This window comes from Eschrichtius robustus, chromosome 16 (assembly GCF_028021215.1).
Source record: "Eschrichtius robustus isolate mEscRob2 chromosome 16, mEscRob2.pri, whole genome shotgun sequence".
Taxonomy (NCBI): domain Eukaryota; kingdom Metazoa; phylum Chordata; class Mammalia; order Artiodactyla; family Eschrichtiidae; genus Eschrichtius; species Eschrichtius robustus.
The window spans coordinates 55,195,086-55,219,564 of NC_090839.1; the positions used below are offsets into that span (position 1 = coordinate 55,195,086).

The window sequence follows — 24,479 nt, forward strand, 5'->3', positions numbered from 1 at the left end:
CCCGAGAACCAGGAGTCCGCGCTCCACTCCCGCGAGCTCGGCTGTCGCGTTGCATCCTGGGCTCTGTGGTTTTCGAGGACCGTGGGCGGGGCCCGCTCGGGGTGCGCGGCTATTGGGTGACGGCTGGGGCGCCAGCAGCCATTCCCTTTGTGCCCGCCCCTTCCGCCCCGCAACGGTGCGTCGGAGAGCCGTGACGGGCTCTGACCTGGTACGCGTCAGCGATTGGCGGGGGGCGGGGCCCAGGGGCGCGGCTGTCCGCGGATTGCTCGGGCGCGGCGGGGGCGGGCCCGCGCATGCACGTAAGGGCGGTGCCCGGGTCGCGGTGGGTAGTGCCAAGATGTCGGCGGCGGCGGTCCCTGAGCTGAAGCAAATCAGCCGGGTGGAGGCGATGCGTCTGGGGCCGGGCTGGAGTCACTCGTGCCACGCCATGCTGTACGCCGCAAACCCCGGGCAACTCTTCGGCCGCATCCCCATGCGCTTCTCGGTGCTGGTGAGGACGCGGGAGGACGCGGGCGGGCGGGTACGGGACGCTACTCGGACCTGCGCCCGTGACCCGGCGCTCCCTTGCAGATGCAGATGCGCTTCGACGGGCTGCTGGGCTTCCCCGGGGGCTTCGTGGACCGGCGCTTCTGGTCGCTGGAGGACGGACTGAATCGGGTTCTGGGCCTGGGCCTGGGCTGCCTGCGCCTCACGGAGGCCGACTACTTGAGCTCGCATCTGACCGAGGGCCCGCACCGCGTCGTGGCGCACCTGTACGCGCGGCAGCTCACGCTGGAGCAGCTGCATGCTGTGGAGATCAGCGCGGTGCACTCGCGGGATCACGGCCTGGAGGTGGGGGCCGCTGTCCGGGCCCCGCCCCCCGCCCCGGGGTTTGGCTCTGGCCCCGCGGAAGGCACCGATGGGTAACACGTTCCCCTGAGGGTCCCCTGGACAGTTTGGGAGGGTGTCGCTGTCTCCAGCTTTGGGGTGGGGAGAGGGACCAGGGGTCGGCTAGGGTGGGAGGCGGGCCGGGGCTGGGGCTCCCTCGGGGCTGTGTTCCATCTGCCTTGCTGCCTGCCATTGCCAATCCTGGGAATGGGGAGTGGGATCGGTGGGAGGATGGGAAGGGGCGGTGCCTGCTCCGGGAGGTGTGAAACTGCAGAGGAAAAAGAGGATCTTGTAGGTCTGGGTTCATGGTGTGGGGGATGAAGGCTCTACTAATGGGTTTTATAGTCTGGAAGACTGGGAGTGGCACTTGAGGTGTTTGGGATTCGCCAGGTGAAAGAGGGAGCATGGGGGTGTGGACTGCGGGGCTTCCTGCCAGTGGATGAGGGCTGGGACTTGAGAGTGGGATGTGCATGGGGATGGCCTTGAAACTTGCTTGGGGAAGAGAGGGGCTGCACCGCACCAAGGGAGCTGGCTGGCTTCTACCTCACCCAACCCTACCCGGGTCTCCCATTATGTCCTTGGCAACCTGGCTGTCCTTCCCGTGGCCTAGCAGCTCACAAGCCCCTCCTGCCAAGGCCATGCCATCCGTGTGGGGGCCTGGTCCCAATCCTGGTCTCCTCTCCACGCAGGTGCTGGGGCTCGTACGCGTCCCACTGTACACCCAGAAGGACCGAGTCGGTGGCTTTCCCAACTTCCTGAGCAACGCTTTCATCAGCACAGCCAAATACCAGCTCCTCTTTGCCCTCAAGGTGCTCAACATGATGCCCGAGGAGAAGCTGGCTGAAGCTTTGGCTGCGGCCACGGAAAAGCAGAAGAAGGCCCTAGAGAAGCTGCTCCCATCTTCCTCCTGAGGTTGCTGCTGTGCCTTGTGTCTGTCGCCCTCCCCCTGGCTCTCTGTGCCCGTGGGCTGAGGCTGGGCCCTCCAGCCTCAGTGTGGGAGTTTGTCTTCTAGCATGTTCTGTGCTTGACCCATTCTGGGGGGGGGGGGCGGGCACCTCGTCATCTCCACTGCCCAGAGCAGTTACTGGGTGGTGGCCTGGGTACACCCACTCTGAAATGAGCTCTCTGCGCGCGTGTCGTGGGCTGGTGGAGCCCCAGGTGTTGCCTGATAGCCTCAGTGGGTAAGTGCGCATGCACTTGAACCCTGGAGAAGTTGCTTTGTTCTCGTGGCAGTTTTGTTCTTGTGGAGGCCAACTTTGGGTTGACTCTGTCCTGCGTCGTGCCCCGAGCCAGCCCCAGGGTCTGGAGAAAGGCCAGCCCAGGATAGGAGGTTATGTTATGAATTTTGGTTGTTAGCTTTATTTGTGGTGAGTTTTCAAAGCAGCTTTACCCTCTCTGTCTTGGTCCCTGTCCCTGCAGAGAGTCAGGGCCGTGCGGCCCAGGTGTACAGGGAGCTGCTGGAGAAAGGACAGTAAAGTCATGCCTCCGCTGTTCTGTGTGTTCTTCGGTCCTGGCTACAGGCCTAGGGGTGGACGCAGGAGGGTGTCCCCTTCCCCGCCACCCAGGGACCTGAGGGCAGGGGCCGGGCCTAAGAGCGGGGCTCTGGGCACCATTCAGGTGGAGCTGATGCAGGCCTCCCCTCCCAGGTGGGGGTGCCAGCCACCTCCCCGTGTTGATGGTGGCACTGCCAGCCGTGGACTCTCTGGGCCATGGGCCTGGTCTGGTGGTTTCTTCACTGAGACCGACAGTGTGAGGCCCCTCCCTGATCCTGGTGGCTCTGGTGGCGCCTGGGCTGAGCCCACTGCTTCTTCCTTTGAGAGCCTCCCTCTCTCTGTTCCCAGCACAGTCTGCAGGCACCTCCAGGAAACAGTCTGGCAGCACTGGCCAAGCGTGCACAATGACAACAGCAGAGCCACCACAGGACAGGAAGGTCACCACTGGCGGTCTCCTATGGCCCTACGTCTGGAAAGACTCCTCAGCGAAGCTCACAGTTTCCACAGCGCCAGCCTGGTAAGGAAAGCAATGCTCCCGGCCCAGCCTGGGTGTCCCATCTTAGAGCCTCGATGAAGTGGCTGGCACACGTGGGCAAGGACACTCTGCTCTGTAAATAAAACACCTGTACTCCTCTCTTATTTCTGGGGCCTGCTTCGCTCTCCAGGTAGCTCTGTAGAATCATGGGGGTTCTGATGCAAAGGTGGCCCTAGCTACAGGCAACAGAGGGATGGATGGGGCAGCAGGGATCACCCAGTCGGTTCTGCCCTGAGCATGGTGCTCTGGGCGAGGGCCCTGGCACAGCTTTCCTCTTGCTGTGGTTTATCAGCCAGTACCTCAGGCCGTGGGACCAGAACTGAACCCCTCACCAGCCAATCTTAAACTTTATTTTCCAGCAAATGACATATGCTGCCCAGGCGCGCCGCCTCAGTCCTCACCCAACTGGGCGAACCTCAGTGTGGCGCCTGTGGTGTGTGGGGACGCGCTCTCCCCAAGGCCCTGCCTGCTCTGGGCCCCACTCCCGGGTCTGGACAAGAGACCCTCGTCTTGCCTCAGTGCGGGCCTTGCTGCCCTCGCACTGGCCACAGCCCCGTCCTGTCTGCCAGCTGCTCCTGGGGCCCGATCCTCTGGCCCTGGCCACTGCAGCTGCCCGCTCGCTGGCCTCCTGTCCTCCGGGCACACAGCTTCAGGGTGGATCAGTCACCCCACGTCAGATTCTGAGAAGGGAAAGAGAAGACTGAGGGGGGGCGCTCGCTCGGCTGCGCAGCTGCCCTGCTCTCGGGGCCGAGGTCCTGGGCGGACAGACACTCACCGTCCCCCTGGCTAAGGCTCCCGCCAGTTCTCCTTCCCGTTCAGCACTTGCAGCTTCTCCAGGCTCTGGGTCACTAAGCACAGCACTCGCCCTAAGAACGGGAGCAGAGAGTTACTGCTTCGCAGTCTGGAGGGCTCGAGGGCACAGGAATGGATGACCTTGAGGGCTGGTGGGCTGTCCGGCCCCCTGGACTCACCCATCTCCCGGACTTGATCCTCCAGGGCTCCCGACAGCTGAGGGAGGCTCAGGGCCTGCAAGGCGGCCTGCCAGCCTTTGGAGTCTGTAGGGCAGAGAGCTGAGTAGGCCTGGGGTGTCTGTGCCCACAGGCCCTGCCTCTTCGTCCTGAGCCACTGCGACCAGGGGATGCCCCCCAAACCTTTGGTGGCATACGTCCCCCTCATTACATCACAGTGTTCTCCCACTTGTGGAGCAAAGCGCTGACGGCCAGTCAGGGCTCAGCCCCAGGAATGTGTGTGAGGGCCCCTGCCTACTGCTGGGCTATGCCCTGGGGGGCCCCAGCCAGGGGCTGCAGAAGTCACTTGAGGTCTTGGACAGTGGAGGCAGCCATGGCCCAAAGGCCACCTGGAGGGACAGTGAGGACAGGGGCTTGGGCACGTGAGAGGATCTGGGGTGGGGTGGTGTCAGTGTGATAACCGCACTGAGACAAGTGGGAAAACCCAGCCTGGGGAGGCGTCCCTGCCCTCTGTCTACCTGTTCTGGGTCCAGGACACTGCTCTCCTTACCAGCTGTGGGGAGGCCTGGGCCCAGCGTGGCCTCGAGCGGGGATTCATCCTGCTGCACTCGGGTGGACAGCTCAGCTTGACAGGCTCTGCCGGACACGAGAACCAATCGCTGGTGAGGGGAGAGGCCAGGCGAGCGCAGACACCCTTCTCCGCAAGTGTGAGGAGGGGCTCTGCCCTGTGCGCCCTGCCAGCCTGTGCCTGTGCGGCCCGGGCAGAGAAAAGACCCACACGGGGCCCCTCTGCTGCCTGGTCTGCCCTGCAAGGAGGGACAGCCAGATGAAATTGGGGTGGCGGTGACTCCAGGAGGCCCTGAAAACGACCCATTCTTGGAAGAATCTGGAGGAAACAACAGTGACTTGGCCTGGCCCTGGCCCGGGGGCAGCTCGGACACCCACTTACCGCAGCTGGTCCAGGACGAGCGCAGCGTCCCGGGCGAGGGCCCAGGCCTCCTGCAACTGTGCATGGACGTCCTTGCGGGCGCCGTCCTGTTCTAGGAGGCAGCTCTCCACCACAGCCCGCAGCTCCTGCTCCTGCGACACCAGGCCCCGCATGGCCTCCACCTCCTCACAGCGCTGCAGCGGAAGAGGCAGCAGATGCAGCAGGCCGGTTCAGGGGTGGGGAATGACCACTCGGGCAGGGTTCCCCCACCCCAGGTTCCATCTCCGCCGTCAGACTGCCTCCTCCTCTCCTGGCCTGGGGGGACCTGTCTCCACCTTGGAGCCCCCCCGGCCTGGGCCCCTTCCTGCAAGCCCCGCGGTGTGCGCTGCTGACACCCTTTCTCCCCCCTGTGCCCACCTGTGCGCCCCACTGCATCCGAGCCATGACGCTTCCCGGCCTCGCTGTCCTGTCACCCGCCCTGGCTGCTGCTCTCTGCTGATTCTGGGCATCTGTCTCCACGCTGTGTCCTTCTCTGCACATCCCCTGCCCCAGCTCTCTACTTACTTTGTGCAACTGGATGGCGAGCTCCTGCATCTCGGCTTCAAGCCGGTCGGCGTAGGCCAGCTCCAAGGCATCACTGGGGGGGCGGGCGCTGCTGTGCCAGCGGGCGATGGCAGAGGTCATCTTTCTCTTGGGCCCAAACAACCTACAGCAGGGAGTGAGAGGACACGGATCAGCACCTGCTCTACGTGGAGGCTCCATGGGCCGTCCTTCTACCAAGACTTGTCTGCTAGAAAGATCCCAGCTTTGAAGGGGGAGAGGAGCCCCCAGGATCCTGGGACAGAAGACAGAAAGCGTCATAAGGAGTCGTGACCTTCCCACCCTGCCTGGCTGCTGCTTTCACTGGACAGGGAGCTGGGCCTGCTAGGGATGCTCTCAAAGGTGGACAGTGGAAAATGTCAAGGTGCCCTGAGCACAGCAGTGTCCGCTGGGCCAGCTCGGGGCCTCGGGACCCAGGCTGCCTGCACCTGGGCTGGGAGCAGCTGCAGGAGTGGACAGCTGACAGAAGGGAGAAAGCCGGCCACTGGACAGGGAGGCTCTCCACCCAAATGCTGGGAGCTGCACCTCAGCTGGTTCCTGGGCATCGTGGCCACAGAGGCCCTGGGACTCACGTGATGCCGATTTCCTTCAGGTCGCTCTCAGTGAGGGTCAGAAAGATGCGGAGATCCACGTCCTGCTCCTCAAACACCTGCAGGTATTTGAGGCAGCCGATCTGCTCCAGCAGCGTGGCGAGGTCCTAGAGGGTGAGGAGCCAGGGCAGGTCAGAGGACAGGCAGGCCACGAAGACGTGGGGGCAGGAAAAGCCCCGTGCTGCACACACAGCTGCCTTTCTCCTGCTGAGCACCTGGCCTGTCCTGAGCTCTGCTGACTCCCAAGTTCGGCAGAGAGCCTGGGCTGCCCCCTGTGTGTCCTCAGACAGGGCAGGCAGGGCGTCTCTGGACCAGTGTCTTCACTGCAGCAGGAAGCACACCCTGTGGCAGGTCTGCGGCAGCAGCTCCTCTCGGTCTCTGCTGACCCGGGACTCTCTTCGTTTCTCCTTCACTCTGGGGGACAGTCTTGGCCGGATGTCGCACTGTTGGTTAACACGTTGTCCCATGTCTTCTGGTCCCTGTGGTTTCTGATGAGAAATACGCTGTTAATCGTTTGGAGATCCCCTTGTATGTACTGAGCCACTTGTCTCTTGCTCCAAGATTCTTTGTTTAGTGACACTCTGATTGTGATGTGTCCAGGTGTGGCTGTGAATTTAACCAACTTAGAGCTCATTCAGCTTCTTGGATGTGCAGATTCATTTTCTGATCAAATCTGAGAAGATTTGGTTTTTTTTTTTCACTGAAAACTTTTTTTTTTTTTTTGGCCATTTGGATAGAAATGGGAATTTATTTGCCAGGAAGGATGATCCCATGGGACCAGTGCAGGGCCTCCTCTTTGCTAATTCTGTGTTTGACCACGATGCAGCCTGCCCTGCACTTCTTGTCTGCGATGCTGAAACCTGGCCTCCCCAGCACCACGTAGAGGTCCAGGCTGTAGGTACCAACGCCTGGTGTTTGATCCCCAGATCGACGTGTTCTTGGATCCCCAAACCAAAATTTCCAGTATCTGAGAGATTATTTTTTCTTAACTTGCATTCTCGCACCTTTAGACGTTTCTCCAGGATTTCTTCTGCCTTGGCCCCACGGACTGTGCAGTGGACGGCAGTCTTTTCATTTCCCCTGATAAGATGTGGCTATTTTAAAACATTTTTTCTACTTTTCCCTCCCTCCTCCCCAGGAACACCATTACGTGTATGCTGTTACACTTGCTGGTGTCTCACAGGTTTCTGTTCATTTTTCCTCATTCTTCTTTATCGGATTGGATAACCTCAAGAGATCTATGTTAAGTTTTCTGGTTCTTTCTTCTGTGTGCTCAAACCTGCTGTTGAGCCCCTCTAGTGAAATTTTCATCTCAGTTATTGTACTTTCAGTTCCAGAATTTCTATTTGGTTCATTTTTATTTCTATCACTTTATTGATATTCCGTATTTAGACATGGTTTCCTTTAGCTCTTGGAACATATTTTATTCTTTTTTTCGTTTCTGTTTTACAAACCCTGTGTCAAGGGCTGACTTTCAGGAGGTGGCAGTGACGGAGCTGCTCTGCTACATAGGAAACCCCGACCCAGAAGCAGGTAGCTTCGCCCCACCGGCTCCTCTGCCAAGCATATACACCAAATCTTGGAACATATTTAAAGAAGCTGATTTAAAGGCTCCAATCGGCATGTGTTTAAGGTATCGAGAGGTCAGCTGCTCACTGAGCCTGGGAGCACAGGCGCTGGAGAGAGCTCCCCAAAGGGGCTGCGAGGAGAAACCAGCAAAATTACAGGCTTTTAGTGAAGAGCAGAGCTGTGACTTTAATAAATGGCAAATACTGACTTCTCTTCCACCTTCGTACCACTTACGCCCACAGAGGGTGGGAGAACACACTAGGCAGTGGCGCTGCTGCTGCACCTGTAATCCTGGACAAACTGCTCAGTCAGAGCAGCCACGATGAGAAAGGCAGCAATTAAGTTCTCATTAAGTCCCGACTAAGTGCCACTTTGCCTCTGCTTCCCATGCAGCTTGTCACTGTCACCTGAAAGCAGCTCTGTGATGCTGGTCCTGTGTTTCTCCTCCCCAGGCTCAGGGAGGCTGAGCTGAGCATGGAAACCAGGGGGAAAGACGGATCCCTCCATGGAAAGGGATGAACAGAGGCCCGGCAACTGGCTCCTCTCACCATTAGGAATCCTCTCAGCCCGAGCAGCTTTCTAGGTCGTGTGGAGAAAACCATCCCACTCTTTTCTCTCAACAGTGCCGGCCCCATGGGAAGTACAAATAAATGCCTCACAAATCACGAGAAGCCCCGCGGTCTTACCTGGGGTCCTGAGTAGGGGGACCTGTCAGTCTGGGGGATCAGTCCTGGGGCACAGGAAGTCCCGGTGCCAGGAGGCCACTGGCTGTCGCTGCTGCTGTAACGATTCTTGGTCTTCACGTAGCTTTTAGTTTGTTTGCGAACCGAGCTTTTCCGCGCGTGATCCGAATCCTGTGGTGAGAGGTGTGTGTTTAAAGCAACTGCGGGGCCGGCAGCTGACGTGCTGCATCCAGGCTCTGCTCCCTGCCCCACCGCCAGTGTATGCGCCTTCATCTGCACGCTCCCCTCACGGTGGGGAAGGCCTGAAACTTCCCGAAACTGCCCCGCCTGCCAGAGGCCTCCCCGGGGGCGGCCCGCGCGGCCCTGCATGGACACGCTCCCCTGAAGTGAACGGCTAGGCAGCCCCCGCGACGCCGGGGGCGGGGGGCGGGGGGCGGGGGGGAGGGTCACCTCGTTGCTCTCCAGGGAGGCCTCGCTGCTGAGTTCCGGGGCCCGGGCCAGGCCCTCACTGCTGCTGCTGCTCCGCGCGGCCCCAAGGCGGGCACAGAAGGCGTGCTCTTCTGACAATGGCGAAGACGAGGACGCCTGACCACAGGCCTCGCCCGTGGCGACTCCCCAGAGCCCTGTCCCCGAGCGGCTTCAGCCACAGCGCTCCCCGGCCCCTCCAATCGTTCACTGTTTGCTTCTGCTTCACGCCGACTGCCGGGCCAGGCCCTTCCTTTCTAGGCTCGGCAGCGTTTGTCTGCTCTGTTCACCGATAAATGCAAGCATCTAGCCAGTGCTTGGCGCACAGGACACTCGGTAAACAGCTGTGGAACGGACGATGCACATAACATACGAAGACATTTCCTAAGGACTTACCAGTCAAGAGGCTAAGCCTGTCTGTCTGGACTGACTCCCAGATCCTGCTCAGAGAGACCCTGGGTGAGAAGTCTCCTCACCTGTCCCCACGCCAGATTATGACTCTCCTCACAAGAGCCAGAACCTTCTCTAACCTTCACCCTGTCCTCTGCCGGATGGACCCGTCACAGGGCCACGGCCCAGCCGGACTGGTGGCGGGGGGGTGCGTACCCCGGCTGCTGCCGCTGCTGCTCTCCACGTCCCGCTCATTGATGGGGGAGGTGACGTCTCTGTAGCAGAGGCCCCCCTCTTCCAGGGGGTTCTCATCGCTGCTGTTGAAGGTGACATAGCCCCGTGGAGGCACCTGCTCTGTGGACAGAATGGGGCACGTAAATCCTCACGCATGCATAAGGAAGGACGAGTTCTTCCTTCCACACGCAACCACCTCCTCAGAGGGGTCTCGGCGAGGGGAGCCCCAGGACAGCATTCTCTACTCTCCACGGTAACCTGGACAGAGCCATGCCGTCTGCAGGTGAGGAAACAGGCTCCAAGGGGTTAGTGACCAGCTTGTGCCCAGCAGCGGGTGCACGTGGAGCCAGGCCTGGCAGTGGCAGCCTCTCTATCACACCACGCTGTTGCTTTGCCAAGAGGACAAAGTAGGAGACGGTAAGCTGTATTTACAGATTCCTGAGCCAAAGGAAAACTATACTACAAGGTGTTCCCGCAGCTGGAAACATCTACTCTCATACACACACGGGCCTGCATGGCCCCTGCGACTTTCCAGCACAGGGGCCAGTCAACCCCAGTCAAGAAGATCCAGCTGAACAGGAAGGTAAGAGGCCCTGGCTAAACATTAACGGCAGTGACAATGAATTATATAACCTCTGAATGTCTGCCTGCGAGAAAACAAGGAGAAGAGGCAGAACACAAACCAGAGTGTTTAATTCCGCCTTTGCCCCTGCCTCTGCCCCACAGAAAGTACGTGTATTTGCATGAAAGAGCCTGGCTGGTGGGACCACAGGTAACTTATTTTCTTCTTTATACCTTTCTGAAGTTAGAGATTTTTTACATCAGCACATGCTATTTATCATTCAAAAATGTTTTTTAACTTTTGGCAAAGAGCATATATGCACTTACAGAAAATTAAACTTTCACACAGTGTAAGAAGAAAAACAATCTCCTGAAAGGCCGGAGCTGAGAGGCTGGTGAACACTCCTTCCTATGCCCCGGCCACAGCTCAGGCGGGACAGGTGGCCTGGGCTCCTCCAAAGGAACAGACTCTGCCACTCATCCCAGAGCCCCGAGCTCCCAGCTGCCAGACCAGACGCCCGTGTCCTCGCCCGCAGCACCGGCTCACCAGTCAGCCCCCCGGACGTGGGAGGAAGCAGGCCTGGTTACCAGCCAGCGCCAGGACCCCTTCCAAGGGTCTGAGAAGGGAATCAAGTCCTCACATGGTCTCCTGGCTGGGAGGGGGTTCTGAGGGCTTCTCGCTAGACCAGCGGCCTTGCCACTGATGGGCGAGACCCACACTGGAGTCTGGTCACTCAGTCAGGCCAGCACAAGAGACAGCGTCAAGCCCAATTCGCCCCAAGAACTCAGCGCCTGTGCTCCCCAAGAGCATTGCACTCAACACTCAGGAGCTGACGGTCTGACAAAAACTCAGGCCATCTGGAAACTCAGGGTCTAGGGTTCTGGCCCACCAGGTGTCTGGTGGGCAGTTCTCAAATCCACACCCTGAGAAAAGAGCGCGAGGGCAGAGTCCTCCCCAGGAGATGTGGCAGAGACAGGAAGGGGACTCAACGGTCACGTCCTCCCTGCTGGGCTGACCCACCCACGTGAGGAATGGATCCGAGCTCAGCTATATCTCTCCTACAGGAGAGAATGTTCTATTTGTAGTTTTAACCAACAGAAAGGAAACTCAAAGGACGAACCGAAACCCAAGAGCGAGCCACTGACTGACGTGTCTCCATCCCTGTGATGGACTCTGAGTCCTTGAGCCGCTGCTCCCACCCGGCAGCCCAGGCGGCCCCCCCCGCCAGGAGCCTGAGAGTCACTCGTTCTCTCAGACAGAATCCTAGACTACGGTGTCGAAGCCACCGGGATCGTGGGGCACTCACCATAGCAAGGCTGCTGCATCCTGCCTCCGAGTCCAATAGCTGTGAGCCTGGCCAAGGCTCGCGGCCCCTCGTGGATGCTGAGGCCCTTCTTCCGACAGGGCCTCTGTCTCTGAGGGACGGGGCAGGATTCATCTGAAGAGCTCAGATCTTCGTATTTTTCTGTGGGTCAAACACCAAAATTTAGACATTATGTTCAGTGATGGACTAATTTACTAATCCTCATAATGAACTGAAATAAAGATCATTGTAATTGCTTTTTTCCTTTTCCTAAATTAAGAAAAGTGTTCCCAGGATGTCACCTGTAAGAAATGCCACAATGGGCGGGTCCACTGCTCAGATGGGCCACAGGGACATGGGGCGGGGGGGGGAGTAAAATTGCTAAGTATGGTGAGCGGATCCAACTCATCCCTCTCGCTGAGTTTCCAGAATTTTTTACAACATGTAAGTATGTTAACAGTCAGAAATACATTCTGTTCTAAGCTGAGGTGACAAGTAAGATCCATCTCTTCATAAACATATGGCAACGGCAGTCACAACTTCTTAAACCATTTTATATTCTCAACCTGAACAATCTCTTAGGAAACAAGTGCCACATGACAGCTCTGTGTGCTGTTTTACGACCCGTCTGAGCTGAAGAGCTCAGTGTGCCCACAGCTGTCATTTTATTGCTTTTCATTGTTTTCCATATTTCATTACACCTAGAAGACAAAATTCAGGGGTTTATTTGTAGAAGGTACCCATTGGGTAAGATCTCACTTTGGAGTTGGTGAACTGGGGTGGAGACATGCAGAGAAGCCCCTCATTACCACTGTATCCCCTGTGTGCTGGTGTCTGTTACAAAGCAGTCCTGAGGCCAGGAAGGGAGCGGCTCACTCCGACGTGAACTGAAGACTCAGCCCAGCCACTGCCCGAGAGCAAGAGAGTCACTGGCCCGGTTTCCAAGCCCAGGCCAGTGACGCCGAGTGGACCCCTCCCTCACACTCCAGGATCCATGCTGCCAGGAGGGGACTGGGGTCTATCCAAGCAGAAGCTGAAGGAGTCATAAAAAATAAATGTTCAGGCAGGGGAACCAAGGAAAAGGTGGCTCCACGAGTCTGAACCTCCTGACGTGGCCCCTTGATCCCACACAGCTGGCAGAACAGACAGAACCCCACGAACCCCACACCCCAACATGGCCCAGGTGGCAGGGAGCCCCACAGACGCCAGCATCCCTGATGCCCGGGAGGAGGCGAGCACCCGCTCCAGCAGAGACTCAGCACTCACCCCATTCTCTGCAGAGAGACTAGTGGGTCTAGGAAACACACCACACAGAAGAGAGACGTGGGTAAAGACCAGGCCCAGATGGTTTCACAGGAGAATCCTTCAAAGACCACATGGGGGACTTCCCTGGTGGTCCAGTGGTAAAGAATCCGCCTTCCAACACAGGGGATGGGGGTTTGATCCCTGGTCGGGGAACTAAGATCCCACGTGCTGCGGGGCAGCTAAGCCCATGCGCCTCAACTACTGAGCCCGCACTTGCGTGCTGCAAACTACAGAGCCTACGCGCCCTGGAGCCCACGCACCACAACTAGAGAGAAGCCCGTGTGTTGCAATGACAGATCCCACGTGCCACAACTAAGGCCCAATGCACCACCAAAAAAAAAAAAAAAAAAAAAGACCACATGGGACCAATGCTACATAAATTGTTCTAGAGCACAGAAAGGAAGGGAAACTTTCCAGTTCTTTTAATGAAGTATAATATTGAGACCTATAACTGATAAAGATAGACAAAAGAAAATCACAGACCAACATCACTTATGAATATCCATACAAAATTAATAAAACATTAGCAAACAGAATCTAGAACCACATTAAGAAAAGAGTACACCAGGTGGGATTTATGCCAAGAATGTAAAGTTGGTTCATTATTAAGAAATTCATTAACATAATATACTGTGTTAATAGGTCTAAGGAGAAAATTCACAATCATCTCCATAGATGTTGAAAACACCTTTGACAAAATTCAGCACTTACCCTATAAAAACATTCAAGAATACAGGAAATGACAAATACTTTCTTAACATGATAACATATATGCAGACCTTACTCTGCAAGCCAACATCTTACTTTTTTTAAAAAAACATTTATTTTTTATTCTTTATTTATTTTCATTTATATTTTTTATTTTTTGGCCGCACCACACAGCACACGGGATCTTAGTTCCCCAAACAGGGATTGAACCCGCGCCCCCTGCAGTAGAAGTGTGGAGTCTTAACCACTGGACTGCCAGGGAAGTCCCAAGCCAGCATCATACTTAACGTGGCACTTCTGCTAAGATCAGGACCAAAGTGAATGCTCACTACCTCATCTCATTCAACGGGGAACTAGAGGGATTAGTGAGTGCGATGAAAGCAAAGAAATCTGAGGTACAAAAATCAGGAAAAAAGTAGTAAATCTGTCTCTATTTGCAGGTTTTATGGCAGTGTACCTGGAAAACCCTAGAGAACAGATAAATAAAACGAATGCAGACAATGAAAGAACTCAATAAGGCAGCAGGCGGTAGAACTGTGGACAGACAGCAGTCGCCTTCCTCTGCACAGACAACAAGCCGTTCAAGGCGATGATGGCAGCATTAAGAGGGATAATGCGTTTACAACAGCAATGACGAAAATCAGATCCTCAGGAATAAACTTCAGTTATATGCAAAATGTATTTGAGGAAAAATTTAAAACCCTCTTGCAAGACACGAAAGTACACTTGAACAAAAGGACGTCCCTTGGTCTTAGGGCGACTCAACAACACAGAGAAGCAGTTCATTTGTACATTTGCCACAGTCACAAAAATATCAGCACGCTGTTTTTAAGCAGCTAGACAAGCTGATGCTCAAGTTCACACAGAAAAGCAAGTGCCAGGAAACACTGGAGAAGGAAAGCTATGAGGAGGGCCGGCCCCACCAGGTGGCAACACATGTCAGAGAAAGCCTCTGTCATTTACACAGGGTGGGTCTGTGTGTGCAGAGTCCAGTGGAACAGAACAGGCAGTCCAGAAACAGACCTGAAGGCAAACAGAAATTCAGAATATATGGTAAAGATCACTAGGTCAAAAATGGACTTCTAAACACATGATACTAGAACAACGGGGCAGCTGTTTGGAAAAAACCATCTGTGAAAATACATTGTGAATGGATCAGAGATCTACATGGAGAAATGAAACCATACACATACTAGAGAAAAACATGGGCAATGTGTTGTACAACCAGGGCATAGGGCAAGATTTTCTATGACTTAAAACCCAGAGGCAATAAACGATGAATTTGACTACATAAAATTAAAACATCTGCATGGCAACAAACAGCACAAGCAAAGTCAAGAAACAAAAACCAGAGTGATCCCCTCTGTGAGCTGCCCTCCTCCTCCCTGTCCTGCCCATCCTCAGCCTGGCAGTCCCGCCCTACATTCTACACCCTCTCCCCTCAGCCCGGGTCCCGGCGAGGCTCCAGGACCCAAAGGGGAGGAGGGGACGCCAGCAGAGGCCTGGCCTCAGACGCAGGTACCTGGGCTCCGGTAGAGGCTCTTGGGCAGAGAAGGTGAGTGAGCGTCTATCAGCCCCACAATCTTCATGTGTCCATACTGCTTGGCCAGCATCCGGGCTGTGGCTCCACTGTGGTCTCTCGTGTCCACTTTGACTCCCTGTGAAAGTTTGTGAAAGAAGAAGAGTTAGGAACCTCGCCCACAAAGCAGCCTGGCTTCTGGGCTGCAGACCCTGGAGGAGAGGGAGGGCGCCGGCATCTTCCTGACAAGCCCACATCCCTGCGAGAAAGTAGGGAAGGCAATCTATCTATCTATCTATCTATCTAATCTATCTATCTATCTATCTATCTATGGCTGCGTTGGGTCTTCGTTGCTGCACGGGCTTTCTTTTTAGTTGCAGCGAGCAGGGGCTACTCTTCGTTGCAGTGCGCAGGCCTCTCATTAAGGTGGCTTCTCTTGTTGTGGAGCATGGGCTCTAGGTGCACAGGCTTCAGTAGTTGTGGCACATGGGCTCAGTAGTTGTGGCTCACAGGCTCTAGAGTGCCGGCTCAGTAGTTGTGGTGCACGGGTTTAGTTGCTCCACAGCATGTGGGATCTTCCCGGACCAGGGCTCGAACCCGTCTCCCCTGCATTGGCAGGCAGATTCTTAACCACTGCACCACCAGGGCAGCCCTGGGAAGGCGCTTCTTAGTGACAAGAGTGTGGGGCGCCCGGCTGGCTCTGACGCTGCAGACACACACTAAATGGGGAGCATGTGTCCCACTCGCTGCACCTCTCTTCAAACAGAGAAAACTGGAGACAACAGATTCACTGGAGGGCCAGCCTTTAAAAACCATAATCAGATTGGGAGCACCACCCTTCTGAAACAGAATTTGGTAACTTTTACGCAGAGCCCTAAAAAGTACTTATCGTCTTCAGCACAACAGTTCCACTTCCACACCACATATCTGCAATAACAAAAACCCGGAGACAACTTAAATGCTCAGGGGGGTGGAGAGTCAGCTATATTACTGCTGTAAGTGCTGGTATTTACAAATAACAAAATTATAACCAAGATTTAAAAAGGACCACGATACAAAACTGTATATATACATTACAACTGCGACAAAACAAAAAAGTATATAGAAAGTAATACTGGAAGGAAATATGCCCAAACTCTTAGTATTATTTTTAAGCAATAAGATAATGGGGATTTTCACATCTTCCTAATCTTCTATATTTTCTAAATTTACTACTATGAGCACGTTTACTTTTGAAACTGGAAAAGCCCAATAAGCTTTCCATTTTGAAAGCTTCAACCATGCAGCCTCGTAGTTGATGGTGGGACTACGAGCCCGTGCTCTGGAGGGCAAGTCAGCAAGAGATAGTTGAAACCTGAAAAGTGTGCACGCCCTCCGACCCAGAAATTCCACTTCTGGAAATTTAACCTCAGGAAATAATGAAGGATATACACTAACATTTAGGATCTTCCCTGAAGCATTTAGCATAGTGAGAACTGAAAAGAACTAGTTCACTAGGGGATTAGTGAAATAAGTGAGAACGCATAAAATGGAACACCACCCACCCACTTACATGACGGGGCCAAGTGTACGTAGAAACCTGGGCAGGTGTGCACAAGACATCGTTAAGAGAAAAAAAGCACATTACAAAACATCCTGTATAATGGAATTCCACTTTGACTTAAAATATTTATCCATAAAAAACTAGGATACTTGGGAATTCCCTCGCAGTCCAGTGGTTAAGACTTGGGCTTTCAGTGTCGTGGACCTGGGTTCGATCCCTGGTCGGGGAACTAAGATCCCATAAGCTGCATGGTGTGGAAAAAAAAAAAACTAGGACGCTCAACAATGTGTTAATGTGTGCTATCTCTGGGTGATGGGATTATGAGTGATTTTTGCTTTCTGTTTGCTTAAATATACTTTCTAATTCTTTTATAGCAAGTATATATCGCTTGTATAATAAATATTTACATATGTACTTTTTTTCCCCTACTTTAGAAAACTATGATCAACTGACAGTCTTGGTTGAGCCCAGCACAGAAGGTGATTATCACACTTCCCACTGCTAGGAAAAAAACGCATTTGTACAAGAGCCTAATTGAGCTTTACTTTCTATAATCCCCAACTTTCCAGAGCTCTGGTTAGAAATCAACAATGAAACCTTCGGCCTTAAAAGATCATTTCTAGCGGGGTGGCAGGAGGGAAAACTGGATGAAGGTGGCCAAAAGGCACAACATCCTGGGGGGAGGGGCAAAATAGGGGTAGCGGATTAAGAGGTATAAACTATTATGTAAAAATAAATAAGCTACAAGGATATATTGTACAAACAGGGAATGTAACCAATATTTTATAACTATAAATGGATATAGCTTCTTGGGTTTTTTTGGCTATACCTCGCAGCTTGAGGGATCTTAGTTCTCTGACCAGGGATTGAAGCGGGGCCCCTGGCAGTGGAAGGACGGAGTCCTAACTACTGGACTGCCAGGGAAGTCCCTAAATGCAGTATAACCTTAAAAAATTGCGAATCACTATGTTGTATACCTGTAACATATAATATTGTACATCAACTACATCTCAATGAAAATTTTTAAAAAGGCACAAACTTCCAGTTGTAAGTAGAAACTAGGGATGTAATGTACAACATGATGACCACGGTTAACACTGCTATGTGTTATATAGGAAAGTTAAGAGAGTAAATCCAAAAGAGTTATCATCACAAGGAGACATGTATATAGATATTTGTATCTATAGGAGATTATGGATATAAACTAAACTTATTGTGGTAAGCATTTCATGATATACAGAGGTCAAATAATTATGCTGTACACCTTAAACAGTGATGTATATCAATTATATCTCAATAAAGCTGAAAAAAAGATAATTTCTAGTTTCAGTTTGATAGAAGGACCCAAAGGTTTCAACCAGAAACACAATACCATCTTTTTTTTTTTTTTTAAACAAATAAAGCGATTTTGTCCAAATTCACTTATCTATTTCTGTGTAATTAACCATTCTTTTTTTTTTTTTTTTTAAGAGGTCTCCCTAAGGCCATGATATTTTTTATTTATTTATTTATTTATTTATTTATTTATTTATTTATTTATTTATTTATTTATTTATTTATTTATGGCTGTGTTAGGTCTTCATTTCTGTGCGAGGGCTTTCTCTAGTTGTGGCAAGCGGGGGCCACTCTTCATCGCGGTGCGCGGGCCTCTCACTATCGCGGCCTCTCTTGTTGTGGAGCACAGGCTCCAGACGCGCAGGCTCAGTAATTGTGGCTCACGGGCCCAGCCGCTCTGCGGCATGTGGGATCTTCCCAGATCAGGGCTCGAACCCGTGTCCCCTGCATTGGCAGGCAGATTCTCAACCACTGCGCCACCAGGGAAGCCCAACAATACCATCTTTACTGAAGGATTTTTTCTTTTTTTTGGCTGCGCCACGGGGCATGTGGGATCTTCTTAGTTCCTCGACCAGGGATCGAACCCGCACCCCCTGCATTGGAAGCGCAGAGTCTTAACCACTGGACCGCCAGGGAAGTCCCTGACGGATTTTAACTAATATCTATTTTTAAGCCTGGAAGACTTCAACTTCAGATTATACTAAAGGGAAAAAAGAGTAGTAACACTATTCCTTAGTGAGGAAGAAAACAGAACTGACAACAAGAAGGCTCCAAAGGTGAGGGAAGAAAATATTAGAATTTCCATCAATTTATTTATCCTTTAAATTTTTTTGTTTTTCTATTTTATAATGTACATAATATGTAACTAGAGAAGAACATGATAGAAGTTCATTTTAACTGACAGGAAAATGAGTTCATTTAACTGACAGGAAGGTGGGATCACAAAGCTGAGAGGCCATGAACCAGCGTGATGGTGGGGGTAACTCCCCATGAGGAGGCCATAGCACGCTCAGCTCCCTCCTAGGAGAGGCCCAGCCCACCCTACATGGTCCTACTGGAAGGAGGGACATGGGGTACGAGGGAAGTGGCTGCAGCCCCTTCCTCCCCTGGCAAAGAGCACGGGGTGCCCGGCCTCCAAGTGTGGAGCCTGGCTAAGGGGGCAGGTCAGGGGACTGGGTGGGCTCACCCATGACTGAGCAGGAGGAAATCTGCAGGCAATGAGGAGCATCCACACAGGGACAGCCAGACGGTCTCCCTAGCAAAGGAATGACCCGGCCCATCAGCCAAAAAGCAACCACCAGAACTGACCAGCCCCTTCCACTCCTGATTAGTGCATTGGGGAGGTTCACTGTTGATTTCCTGAGTTTGATAACTGTATGTGATAATGAAAGAGAAAATTCTTGTTTTAAGAAAAACATACTAAAGTATTTAGGAGGGGGACTTCCCTGGTGGCAAAGTGGTTAAGAATCCGCCTGCCCATGCAGGGGACATGGGTTAGATCCCTGGTCCCGGGAAGATCCCACATGCCGTGGAGCAGCTAAGCCCGTGTGCCACAACTACTGAGCCTGCGCTCTAGAGCATGCGAGCCACAACTACTGAGCCCGCATGCCACAACTACTGAAGCCGGGGCGCCTAGAGCCCATGCTCCGCAACAAGAGATGCCACCACAATGAGAAGCCCCGCTTGCCACAACTAGAGAAAATCCGTGCGCAGCAACGAAGACCCAATGCAGCCAACAAATAAAGAAAAAGAAAAAAAGAAAATGGTTTCTTTAAAAAAAAAAAAAAAAAAAAGTATTTAGGAGGAAAAGGGCATTATGTCAGCAACTTACTTTCAAATGGTTCCAAGAAAGATAATAGGTATATAGAGACTGATAAAGAAAATGAAGTGAAATGTTAACATTTGGGGAATTCAGTGAAGGTATGCAAATTCTCTGTACTATTTTATAACATTTCTTTAAGTCTGAAATTGTTTCAAAGTTTAAAATTTAGAAAATTTTCCAAAATAAATCCAATACAATTTGTTTTCCCTACATACGAGTCACCCACATACAATCTCAGACCCAGCTGGAGAGTAAAGGCACCAAGTGAGGGTGTAATCTGCACGGTACATAAATGATCAAAAGTTTGATTCTCTAATACGTTTTCCTTTTAAAAAATTGTAACAGTAACTGTCCCTTATGGTCTCCAGTTCTACCTTACTTAAGATCAGGCTCTAAGCTCAGAGGCAGAAGTTATGCTTTTCACAGCCAGGGCTCCCTGCCCTGCATCGACGCCTGTCCCTTTGCTACGTCTTAAGGAGGCCTAGTTCGTGTGAGTGGAATTACCTTCAAAGAATAATTATGTTCAGAAAAGGAAGCGCAGATGGCAAATAGATATATGAAAAGATGCTCAACCTCACGAGAAATCAGGGAAAGGCAAAAATCAACAGGAGACCACTCAGCTGATAGCAGGTACCAAGGGTTTTGAGGGGACAGGAGATGCAAGCTATGAAACGCTGTCGGAAGTGTGCAAACTGGGACACCTACGGGGGAGAGCAAGGTACACTCTCTAGTGAATATGCACCCAGCCTACACACCCAAAATTCTGCTTTGAAGAACACATCCTGATCTCCTGAAGAAATCCCTTCACATATGCTCAAGAGGACAGGTAGAAAATGCTAACTGCAGCACTGATGGGAATAGCAAGGTGGACATGACTTAGGGGTCCACTGACAAAGGAATGGAAAATATACCGTATTCATACATTCAATAAATACAGAGGTGATAAAATGAGTGAACCCCGTCTACATGTACCACACTGTGTTAAATGACACAGTCATTATATAAATATATAACATATAAATAAATATATTATTTACATAAATCTTTAAAATATATAAAACAAGTCTACATGCTGCTTAAGGAGACACAGCATGTGATGAGAGTATAAAGTCAGGGACAGGAAAGGTACAGACCAACATCTGGATAGTGGTTACCTCTGGATTCATGTGGATTAGTTGTATTAATATTATCTTCTGTACTATTTTGAATGTTTAAAGTACTTCATAATTTAAGAGTCATAATGCTTACTGATGTGGACAGCGTTCGAGTTGGTACAACTTGCTCTTTGGATAGCAATTTGGCAACATCCACGTTATGGCTGTACTTAGGCTACATCCAAAACTTCTACCTTTAGTACCGAACTGTACAAATGTGGTCGCACAAGTGTGTGGAGAAGTATGTGTGCAGATATCCCACACAGCACTGTGCATGAAGGCAAATACAACTTGATTCTATCTGCAGACCACTGTTAGAGAAACTGATTCATCCCTACAAGGGAGTGCTATGCTGCCATACAAGAGACAAGAGAGCTTTATATCTACTGATATAGAACAATCCAGGATAGACAAGTTTAAAAAAAAAACAAACAGGATTTCCCTGGTGGCGCAGTGGTTAAGAATCCACCTGCCAAAGCAGGGGACGCAGGTTCACTCCCTGGTCAGGGAACTAAGATCCCACATGCCACGGGGCAACTAAACCCACGTGCCACAACTACTAAGCCTGTGAGCCACAACTACTGAGCCCGTGCGCCACAACTGGAGAGCCCTCACACCACAACTACTGAGCCCGTGCACTCTGGAGCCCATGCGCCACAACTAGAGAGAAGCCCACGTGCCGCAACTAAGACCCAACACAGCCATAAATAAATAAATAAATAAGACAATTCATAAAAGAAATACAAATCGTCAATAAATAGGTTTTAAAATGTTCAATCTCACTAATAAGTACAAACCAAAACAAGATGCCACTTTTCTCCTACCAAACTGGCAAAACTTTACGATGGTAACATCTAGGGCTGGTGAGGATGTGAGAAAATGGGCATCGTCATGTATTATTGGTGGAAAGGACAAGAGAGACATCCCTTTTAGTGGGAATTTGTTAGAACTTACTAAATATTTCCCCCGTTGAACTTTTTAAACAACTTTATTAAGATATAATTCTTCTACCATGCAATTCATCCACTTACAGTTTACACTTCAATGGTGGACATCCACCACCACAATTTCAGAACGTCTTCATCACCCTGAAAAGAAATCCTGTACCTCCCCCCAGCCCTAGGCAACCACTAATCTACTGGTTTCCACAGATAGGCTTATTCTGAACATTTCATACAAAAGGAATCATACAATATGCAGCCTTTGTATCTGGCTTCTCTCACCTAGCATATTTTCAAAGTCCATCCAGGTTGTAGCACAGGGAAGTACTTCACTCCTTCTTATGGCCAATTAATATTCCATTGTATGCATGTAATAATTTTATTTATCCGCTTATGGACATTTGGGTTCTTTTCACCGTTTGGCTATTACAAACAATACTGTTATGGACATTTATGTACAGGATTCTGCCTGGACCTGTTTTCAGTTCTCTTGGGTATATACCTAGGAGTGGTATATATCCAAGTGCTGGGTCATATGGTAACTCTATGCTTAACTGTTTGAGGAACTACCAGAATGTTTTCCAAAGAGGCTGCATCATTTTTCATTTACAGCAGTGTATGAGGGTTCCAATTTCTCCACGTCATTACCACCTCTTGTTATTGTCTTTTTTTATTATATTATTATTTTCCTGGTTGTTTTGATTTGCCATTTTCCCTGATGACTAATGATGTCAAGCATTTTTCCATGTGCTTATTGGCCATTTGTGTATCTTCTTTGGAGATGTATCTTTTCAGATCCTTTGCCCATTTTTTCATTGTCTTTTAATTTAACTGCCCTGTTTTTTTTTTTCTTAAATTAATTAATTAATTTATTTTTGGCTGCTTGGGGTCTTCGTTGCTGCGCATGGGCTTTCTCTAGTTGCAAAGAGCGGGGGCTACTCTTCATTGCGGTGCGCGTGCTTCTCACCGTGGTGGCTTCTCTTGTTGCGGAGCACGGGCTCTAAGCACGTGGGTTTCAGCAGTCGTGGCACGCACGCTCAGTAGTTGTGGCTTCGCGGGCTCTAGAGCGTAGGCTCAGTAGTTGTGGTGCACGGGCTTAGTTGCTCCGTGGCATGTGGGATCTTCCCAGACCAGGGCTCAAACCGGTGTCCCCTGCATTGGCAGGCGCATTCTTATTAACCACTGCACCACCAGGGAAGCCCTAATTGCCTTTTTATTAGGACCTATTAAGTTCAAAATGTGAGCACCAGCAATCCCTCTTGTAGAAATACAGCATATAGAAATAACTGCATGCATGCTAAAGCTGTGTGTGCCAAGATATTCCCTGGAGCACTGCTTATAATTGCAAACTGTTAGAAACCTAAATTTCTACTAATAAGGAAATGACTGAACTAACTATGGCATGGATACTGCATGGAATACCATATAAGGGTAAGATGTCTATGGCATATTATTTTTTAGAAGCTGCAGATCAAATACACAGTAGAATCCCACTTTGTTCAAAACAAAAAGCCATGTATGTGTTTGCAGGTGTCTACAGACATACTTTCTCAGCAGAGGAAAATCCTGGGTCTCTTTATCAACCAACTGGGCATCTTGTGGGGGAACAGGGGGTGGGTGGAAAAGGAAGGAAGATATTTGCCTCCTTATTCTATATAAATTTTTTTAAGTGATAGGATGATGAGTGCTATTTACTGTTTTAAAATTTTTTCCATACTTTTCAAATAATAGTATTTTTAAAATTATTACAGGAATAGGTGTCTATAGTTGCTCACCACGGTACCCCTAATGCCTAAGCACCACTCAGCACTTGGCATCAACAGATACTCAATGAAAATGTGTTGAATAAACGGATGAAGAGCAGTTATTTCTGTGTAGGAGAAAGTTCTGTTATAGTTTATTCTTCAGTGATATGATGCTTCACTTGCTGTGACTATAAATTATAAGCTAATCAACAGGGTCACTTACATGATTCAGAAAATACTGCACAATTATTTCATGGCCAGCAGCAGCCGCTTCCATCAGAGGAGTGAATCCATATACGGGATCCCTGCAAGATGGAGACTGCAGTCAGATGGTGAGCAGAGGAAGCTCTCGGGGGCGGAAGCATGCCTGCTGCAGACAAAACCTCAGCGACGCAAAGCCACCCATCCCCAGGCCCAGAGGGCTCCCTGAATGGGGAGAGATGAGAAAGTGAGTATCAACATATCAGTCCCGTGGTTTCTACCCCAGGTCTAGTCTTTTGTTCCTAAGACAATCTGTCTCCCATCTTCACTCCTCCTTAGCTGTTTCCCCCTGCTATGGCCTGAATCTCCACTTAATCACAGCAAAAAGCAGCTGTCGCCCTTCACTGCTCACAGACAGCTAGCACCTCCTCTCCACCTATCCAGATATCCTACATTTTGAGATCAACATCCTCCAGGAACCCTTCCAGGAGCTCCAGGACTAACGATCTCCTGCCCTCACTACACCTAATGCTTGCTTACGGTTAACTCAGCGCCCTCTTCCGAGTGCCCCCCACCCAGGTCCTCACTGGTTCACCTGGGCTAGAAGACAGGAAGCAAGCTAACCACTGGTTTTCATCCGTTCGAAGACACACGGTTTTCACATGCATCGCTGAAGTCAGAATGTCAATAAATGAAATGCATTTTAATTAGAAGCATTTTTTTTCTTTCTTAGTGGCCTGTAAAGTGTGTTAAAACGGCTGACACCAGCCAGGGTGTGCAGTGTCAGGTGAATGCTGGGTTGAAGAGGATTATCATGGTGACATGCTTTAGACAACAACCCTACTTCCAGCTTATATTTAAAACTTATGACTGTTTTCAAAGTATCACCTCACCTGATATATACAGAAGGCAAGAAAGCTATAGGGATTTAGCATTTAATGCATGTCAATTCAGTGCCACGCACTATGTTAGGCCCCTGTTATATGACAGAACATGTAATTCTTCTAACAGTTCTATGA

General features: G+C 51.0%; 2 protein-coding genes across 8 annotated transcripts in view; one reads left to right on the top strand and one right to left on the bottom strand.

The window, feature by feature from the left end:
- The first annotated feature begins 316 nt into the window (after positions 1 to 316).
- Positions 317 to 2,999, top strand: NUDT16L1 (nudix hydrolase 16 like 1). 3 transcript variants are annotated; one of them, XM_068524903.1, is made up of 4 exons: positions 317 to 490; positions 571 to 831; positions 1,557 to 1,779; positions 2,709 to 2,999. In XM_068524903.1, the coding sequence occupies exons 1-3, from the start codon at positions 338 to 340 to the stop codon at positions 1,776 to 1,778; spliced, it is 636 nt and encodes a 211-aa protein (XP_068381004.1). In that variant the 5' UTR covers positions 317 to 337; the 3' UTR covers position 1,779; positions 2,709 to 2,999. The 3 variants fall into 3 exon arrangements, with proteins under 3 accessions (XP_068381004.1, XP_068381005.1, XP_068381006.1); XM_068524904.1 differs by having other exon boundaries at positions 2,714 to 2,999; XM_068524905.1 differs by lacking the exon at positions 571 to 831.
- A 224-nt stretch (positions 3,000 to 3,223) lies between these two features.
- ANKS3 (ankyrin repeat and sterile alpha motif domain containing 3) overlaps positions 3,224 to 24,479 on the bottom strand; it is a 29,082-nt gene continuing 7,826 nt past the window's right edge. For 4 of the 5 annotated variants that reach the window (XM_068524898.1, XM_068524900.1, XM_068524899.1 and 1 more), the window contains 13 exons: positions 23,483 to 23,564; positions 14,723 to 14,858; positions 11,191 to 11,349; positions 9,305 to 9,442; positions 8,684 to 8,793; positions 8,237 to 8,404; positions 5,964 to 6,088; positions 5,356 to 5,497; positions 4,813 to 4,985; positions 4,414 to 4,499; positions 3,867 to 3,950; positions 3,671 to 3,761; positions 3,224 to 3,595 (listed from right to left, as the gene is read on the bottom strand). In XM_068524898.1, coding sequence (XP_068380999.1) covers positions 3,682 to 3,761; positions 3,867 to 3,950; positions 4,414 to 4,499; positions 4,813 to 4,985; positions 5,356 to 5,497; positions 5,964 to 6,088; positions 8,237 to 8,404; positions 8,684 to 8,793; positions 9,305 to 9,442; positions 11,191 to 11,349; positions 14,723 to 14,858; positions 23,483 to 23,564 — 1,483 coding nt within the window. In that variant the 3' untranslated portion in view covers positions 3,224 to 3,595; positions 3,671 to 3,681. The remainder of the gene's footprint in view (positions 3,596 to 3,670; positions 3,762 to 3,866; positions 3,951 to 4,413; positions 4,500 to 4,812; positions 4,986 to 5,355; positions 5,498 to 5,963; positions 6,089 to 8,236; positions 8,405 to 8,683; positions 8,794 to 9,304; positions 9,443 to 11,190; positions 11,350 to 14,722; positions 14,859 to 23,482; positions 23,565 to 24,479) is intronic. The other variant, XM_068524901.1, reaches the window with a different exon arrangement.

Excerpts from the sequence above, each read along its gene's own strand:
- NUDT16L1 (XM_068524903.1), top strand. The coding sequence starts at position 338 with ATGTCGGCGGCGGCGGTCCCTGAGCTGAAGCAAATCAGCCGGGTGGAG. Across the intron at positions 491-570 it reads CCATGCGCTTCTCGGTGCTG|ATGCAGATGCGCTTCGACGG; the intron begins GTGAGGACGCGG and ends GCTCCCTTGCAG. Across the intron at positions 832-1,556 it reads CGCGGGATCACGGCCTGGAG|GTGCTGGGGCTCGTACGCGT; the intron begins GTGGGGGCCGCT and ends CTCTCCACGCAG.